General features: G+C 43.2%; 1 protein-coding gene across 5 annotated transcripts in view; it reads right to left on the minus strand.

The window, feature by feature from the left end:
- Positions 1-7,500, minus strand: part of dtnba (dystrobrevin, beta a) — an 87,640-nt gene that overhangs the window by 17,245 nt on the left and 62,895 nt on the right. For all 5 annotated transcript variants that reach the window (XM_063223649.1, XM_063223648.1, XM_063223647.1 and 2 more), the window contains exon 11: positions 2,964-3,035. In XM_063223649.1, coding sequence (XP_063079719.1) covers positions 2,964-3,035 — 72 coding nt within the window. The remainder of the gene's footprint in view (positions 1-2,963; positions 3,036-7,500) is intronic.

Here is a 7,500-nt window from a genome sequence, read left to right on the forward strand (position 1 = left end):
GCCAGGTCTACATGTGCCTATACTGCGGTTTTGAGTAATGAACAAGGCTGAGACTTTTTAAAGCCTCAGGAAGCTTTTACCAGTGTTTAGAGTTAATTGGTTAATTCAGATTATTAGGTTAATGGCTTGTTTAGACAACCTTTTCATGATATGCTAATTTATTGAGATGGGAATTTTGGGTTTTCATGAGTTGTATGCCAAAATCATCAATATTAAAACAAAACAAGACCTGAAATATTTCAGTTGGTGTGCAATGAATGTAAAACATATGAAAGTGTATTTTTTTATCATTACATTATGGGGAAAAAAGGAACTTTAACACAATATGCTAATTATTTGAGAAGGACCTGTATGTATACTTGCCTGTCTACATGTAAATAATAATAATAATAATAATAATAATAATAATAATAATAATAATAATAATTGTATTTGTATAGCACTGTATCACACAAGGCATGCAACTCAAAGAGCTTAACAAATGGGAAAAAAAACATCATTGTTAGAGATGGATTTAAAAGGAGAGAAAAGAGGAGAGGCAGAGATAGCAGGAAGGCAGAGGAAGAAGAGATAGAGATTGTCATAAGGTCAACGTAGGTTAGAACCAGGATTCTTAGAGGCGTAAGGTCCATAGTGGCTGGGTCTAGCGTAAGTCATAAATAGTCTACATGTGTCTATATATGTGCCTGTCTACATGTGCTTAAACAGAGCAGTCATGGGTAAGCGGTTAGGGTGTCAGACTTGTAGCCCAAAGGTGGCCGGTTTGACTCCCGACCCGCTAGGTTGGGGCGCCATTGGGGGCTGCCCCCTTGCACGGGTGAGACATAAATGAAATTTCTTTGGGTGCAGTGTGCAATTGTGTGCTGTGGAGTGCTGTGTCACAATGACAATAGGAGTTGGGAGTTTCCCAGGTGGGCCTTTCAACCCTGGAGTTCAGATTACGCCAGTGGAGCTGACTCTGTGGATTTGGGGTCAGCAGGTGCCCCCACATGGTCAAATGCACACACTGCAGCTGATAATGAACACATCACAAGGAACACACTTTGAACACGTGCCTACACTGTAACTAAAGACACGAGGAACACACTCTGAACACTTACCTACAACTCTAGTGACAACATACTCTGAACACACACATTCTAATGGCAACACACTCTGAACACACACCTACACTGTAATGACACAACACAATGAAATGATGGCATGTGGGCACAATAGATAGTGGAGACACGCACACACAAGCACACGCGTACGCATGAACACACACACACGGGCATGCACACACACAAATGCCACACACACCGCCCACACACACACAAGTGTCCAGTAGACGGAAACTGACTTACCCTACCTTTATTTATTAAAAAAAAAAATGTATTGAACACAAACACACAAGACACCCAGTGTGTGTGTGTGTGTATGTGTGTGTGTGTGTGTGTGTGTGTGTGTGTGTGTGTGTGTGTGTGTGTGTGTGTGTGTTAGGGGTGGTACGGTTCACAAATGTCACGGTTCGGTCCATATCACGGTTTCAAGGTCACGGTTTTCGGTTTTGTACGGTTCTGTTTTTTTTTTTTTTTTTAAATAAAATGTATTATATAAAAATTTGAATGAAAATGTAAGCTTATCATGGGTATGTTGAATTTGACTTCATTTAACCCAACTGAAAGAGGAAAGATATCAATGATTTTAACATGCTTCCATTTATTTCACAAAAAGGGAGAACTAAGTCCTAACTTTTAAGTTGACAAATATTCAAATATTACATGCTATAACACATTTGACGTGTAAAAATAAAACAGCTACACTCCTGTAGGTAATAGGACCATTAGGTCAGTGTAGTATGACTATTTTGGTCAATGACACACTGAGAACGAATTGTACTTTTATTTTGATACCGCTTTCTGCGAGTTTTGCGCTTATGAATCAGTTGCTTCCTATCATGAAACTGCCGGCCGTGAGAAGCATAGAAGTAAAATCAGAAGTCAAATTCAATTTTAAGTGAACAAGTGATAGGGTTATGTTATGTTAAAATGTGAAGGTTAAGGTAACAAATAATTTTAAAAGATCGTTTTTTTAGAAGTGTATGCACAAGAATGTTTCACAAAACTCCTGTGAAGCTGAGCCTTTTAAAACAGTCAAATTTTATTTTTGTTATAGTGTTAAACATCAATGTTAACTAGGCAACAGCACAAAGTCCCCTTCCGTCCATCAGAGTTTAACTAGCTAGGCCTACATATAATTAGGCCTACAGTTGATTGCAGTTAAGGACAGCACAGTGAATCTGATGGATATGTTCAATTATCTCGCATTTTGCCGTCCGGAATCCCCATTCAATGCCACGTGGATATAGCCTACACTAGGCTACTGTAACGTAAGTCATAGTCTACTTTGTTCTGCTAATCTGTCATTGTTTGTAAATTCATGTTCATTTAATTTAAAATGGTCAGCATAAAGGCTGGGAACAGTCACTTGCGCTAACGTGGAGAGAGAGGGGGGAGAGGGTGACGTTGCTGACCGACCTGCACTTGCTTGTAGGCTACAGCTGGCGCATGCTGTTATGTCTTTCAGTTGGCTGATAGAAATCAGTCTTTCCACACTCAATATCCTACGTAGTCTTTGTGTTTTATGCTTGTAAAAGTAGTAGGATTTTAATAGCGTCGTCCGCCGGTGGTCACTCTATTTTTTTTTTTTTTGAAACCGTGGGCACCGTGCGGTTGCCCACTACCCCGTTCCGTGACATGCAAACCGTACGGTCTCGGTTTGCAACGCAAACCGTACCATGCCTAGTGTGTGTGTGTGTGTGTGTGTGTGTGTTCACCTCTTGGTGGGGGTGGGGGCTCCTGTGGGGAGCAGGGTGGTGTGTGTGTGTGTGTGTGTGTGTGTGTGTGTGTGTGTGTGTGTGTGTGTGTGTGTGTGTGTGTGTGTGTGTGTGTGTGTGTGTGTGTGTGTGTGTGTGTGTTCACCTCTTGGTGGGGGTGGGGGCTCCTGTGGGGAGCATGGGGGCCTCGTTCATGTTCATGGGGGGGCGCGGAGGGCTGCAAGCAGAGAAGAGAAGAGAAGAGAAGAGAAGAGAAGAGAAGAGAAGAGGAGAGGAGAGGAGAGGAGAGGAGAGGAGAGGAGAGGAGAGGAAAGAAGAGAAGTGAAGAGAAGAGAAGAGAAGAGAAGAGAATAGACTGGTCAGTTAACACCCGTAGGCACAAGCACACACGCACAAACACACACGCAAGCACTGCACGCGCACACGCACACACTGCGCACACACACACAGAGCTGTACACTTACATGGCAATAGCAGGTTTGAGGCCACAACAGCTAGTCAACACACAATAGCTAGTCAACACACAACGGGCTAGTCAACACACACTAGCTAGTCAACACACAACAGCTAGTCAACACAACAAATAGTCAACACACAACAGCTAGTCAACACACAACAGCTAGTCAACACACAACAGCTAGTCAACACACAATAGCTAGTCAACACACAACAGCTAGTCAACACACAACAGCTAGTCAACACACACTAGCTAGTCAACACACACTAGCTAGTCAACACACAACAGCTAGTCACACACAACAGCTAGGCAACACAACAACCAGTCTCCAGTTTAAGTGATACTGTCCCATTATATTTTACACCTCCCCTTCAGTTAAATAATAAGGTTTTACCATTGAGCTGGCGGCTAACTGGTCTCATAGGACTCAATGTTAAGTATCACTTTAAGGCCTAATCAGAGTTAACGTGCATACTTTGCACCTTTCGGCTCTAAAACCATTATTTTTTTTAAAGCATTTTTATGGCTTTTATGCCTTTATTTTGGACAGGACAGTGGAGGAGAGACAGGAAATGAGTAGGGAGAGAGAGACGGGGGAGGATCGTCAAATGACCCGGGCCGGAATCGACCTCAGGTCGCCGGCATAGTAACCCATTGCCCTACCGTTAGGCCGCGGCAGGGCCTGTAGAAGCATTAATGATGTCATCAAAAGCGACAAACCATTCATAGTCATTGTCGACACATTTTCAGTTTTTCAGACAGTTTTTCACAACCACTTTTAAGTGGCAGAGACAGGCATGGCCGAACGAGCTGAGACTAGATATTACGAGCTGAGACTAGCTATAAATGGCTACATTATAAATGACTACATTATAAATGAGTACATTATGAATGCCTACACATTATAAAAAAGACTACATTATAAACAAGAGAGTGCAGGGAAGCTGTTTGATAGAACATTTGACACTGAGTGCGTATACATGTAGTTCAGTATCCCGAATATGATCGGGATATTAAGTATCCCGAATTTGCGGTTGAGCATATAAACACACATAAGGCCTTATTCGGGATACTGAAAAATTGGGATATGCTAGGTGGAGTATTCCGACAGAAGCTGGGATACTGCCGCATGTAAACACCTTATCCCGGATACAGGGGCTTCCCATAGAACGCTGTCGCTGGTATCCAGGCTATACGCATTAGAAGAGAATTCTATAACGACCAAGAATGTTGACTGGGATATTACGCTCTGTGCTCATATAAACACCTTATCCCGAATATGATCATAACCGGGATATGCCTCATATTCGGGATACTGAATTGCATGTATACATACGCGCTCTATGTGTCAACCTACATTTTCTTTCTGTCTTGTTTTTCTGTTAGAAACTGGAATGTCAAAAAAAAAAATCTCCCTATCCCGCAATGGAGAAGAATCCTGCAAAAAAAAAAAAATCATGGATCCGGATCGTGCTCTGGATCACCAAGAACAATTTAATCACTTGTTCCTTAAGTCATTTCCAACAACTCCAACACACCATTTCATCCAAATCTGTGCATAACTTTTGGAGTTATCCTGCTGACTAAGAAACAAGACAAACAAGACAAAACGAATGAAAACATAACCTCCTTGGCGGAGGAAATGACTACACTCTCTTCAGCTCAGTCTAGTCACTTACATGACATTTGGGGACATGTGAACTCAACACAAAATTGCACACATAGCCGATTTAAGGACATTTGCAAACAATTGTACACACACTCCCTTCAAAACACACACACACACACACACACACACACACACACACACACACACACACACACACACACACACACACACACACACACACACACACACACACACACACACACACACACACACACACACACACACACACACACACACACACACACACACACACACACATACAAACACACAGCTCAAAACACAAATATACACACACCCACACACGTGCACGCACGCGCGCACACGCGCACACGCGCACACACACACACACACACACACACACACACACACACACACACACACACACACACACACACACACACACACACACACACACACACACACACACACACACACACACACACACACACGTCCAGCAGCCAGGGCAATGTGTGCAGCCGAGCGCTCATGCAGTACTGAGAACCTGAGCAAACACAGACTGGACAAAGATCACCAGAGAGAGAGAGAGAGAGAGGGAGAGAGACATGAGAACATGAGAGAGAGAGAGAGAGAGAGAGAGAGAGAGAGAGAGAGAGAGAGAGAGAGAGAGAGAGAGAGAGAGAGAGAGACATGAGAACATGAGAGAGAGAGAGAGAGAGAGAGAGAGAGAGAGAGGGAGAGACATGAGAGAGGGAGAGAGAGACATGAGAACATGAGAGAGAGAGAGAGAGAGAGAGAGAGAGAGAGAGAGAGAGAGACATGAGAGAGGGAGAGAGAGGCAGAGAGCTGTCTGTGTGCAAGCTGGTATGGGGCAGAGTGAGATAGAGAGTAAGCGCTAACAGAAAAGTAACTTTTTTTATTTGATAGTAGCAAAAGAGAGCGCAAAGAGAGAGAAATACCGAAAGATGGAAAGAAACGGTAGAATTAGAAAAAAGGAGGACAGGGGAGAGATGCCGGGGGGAGGGTGTGGGGAACGGATAGGGTGGACGGGGTGAAAAATACAAGAAATGAAATAAAAGAATAGAGGAGAGCTCTGAGAAAAAAAAAGGATCATCAGGTAGCCCAGTGCCTGTCTACGGTAGAATACTGTAGAACACAAGAGATTTTACAGTAAAGAGACGTGAAGAGTGAAACATCAGGAGGTGCGGAGTAAAAGCGCCAGGAAAAAGTATTGAATGGAAAGACAGACGGCCGAGACGAGACGAGACGGAGGAAGGATCTCACCTCTCACTGGAGCGAACGCATGCACTTCAAACAGAGCAGAGGAACAACTCCCTACGACTGACTGTCAGCTCTGTGTGTGTGTGTGTGTGTGTGTGTGTGTGTGTGTGTGTGTGTGTGTGTGTGTTCATGTGTGTGTGTGTGTCCAGCGCTGGCATGCTCACGCTCTACTGAATTGGCATCTAACAGGCTGCCGCTCTGCTCATCGCGGTCTCTACGGAAACCAGGAAGTCACGTGACCAGGGCCAACCAATAGGGTGGCTCCTTGTCCAGACACTAAGCCCTACTGGCATGTCTACCCAAAGCTTTGGGGAGGGGTGGGTGGGGGGATTTAAGGGGGGCGTTGTCGGGTAAGGGGGATGTATACGGCTGACTTTTGATTGAAATATTAATTAGCAAATGGAGCAGCTTGTTACATGTTATGCTACTGAAAAGGGACTACCTGAACTCTTGAAATGCTGGCCTCTGTATTTTTGTTTTTCATATGATGTACCACTGAAAATGTATACTGAACAATCATGCTAAGTGTGTTACAGTAAAAATTTGAATTACAAAAAAAAACAGAAATGGAGCAGCTTTGAATGGCATTGTACTTGTAGAATGACAATAAAGGCTTTTTGTTCTTCCGTTCTACTCTCTTCTATATACGTAAACTACATGTTCAAATACCATTACAAAAAGAGAGTTTTGTAGATACTGTACAAATAGACAATTGGAGGGAAGGAAGGACAAACAGAGAGAGGGAGCGAGATAGAGAGATAGAGAGATAGAGAGATAGAGAGAGAGAGAGAGAGAGAGAGAGAGAGAGAGAGAGAGAGAGAGAGAGAGAGAGAGACGGAGAGATTAAATGAAGATTGAGATCAAGTGCAAGTGTGGCTCGTAACGAGATTAGTCCCGGTGGTGCCTGCTGTTCAAGACTTGACACACTCAAAGCCAAACAACACTCACCCACAAACAACACAAATAACACACACAACAATGACTGTCCTTAGATAAGAAAAGGACCACATACTCTATCTCAGGGTTGTCAAACTCAAATTGACTGAGGGCCAAAATCAAAATCTGGTAGTCGCGGGCCAAACTACTCAATATTTATTATTTTCTAAATGTACTAAAATTGTGTGTGCATGTGCTTAATAATCGGTTACATTTTACACACACTCTTCATTCACTCTTCACACATTTTTCTTACATTGTACATTGATGGTGTATGTGGAACAACTTTAATTCACATTTGAAATGATCTCGCAAGCCGAATAAAATGGCCCCGCGGGCCAGATTTTGCCCCCAGACCTGAGTTTGACATCCTTGCTCTAT

The sequence above is a fragment of the Engraulis encrasicolus genome, chromosome 18 (genome assembly GCF_034702125.1).
Source record: "Engraulis encrasicolus isolate BLACKSEA-1 chromosome 18, IST_EnEncr_1.0, whole genome shotgun sequence".
NCBI lineage: Eukaryota > Metazoa > Chordata > Actinopteri > Clupeiformes > Engraulidae > Engraulis > Engraulis encrasicolus.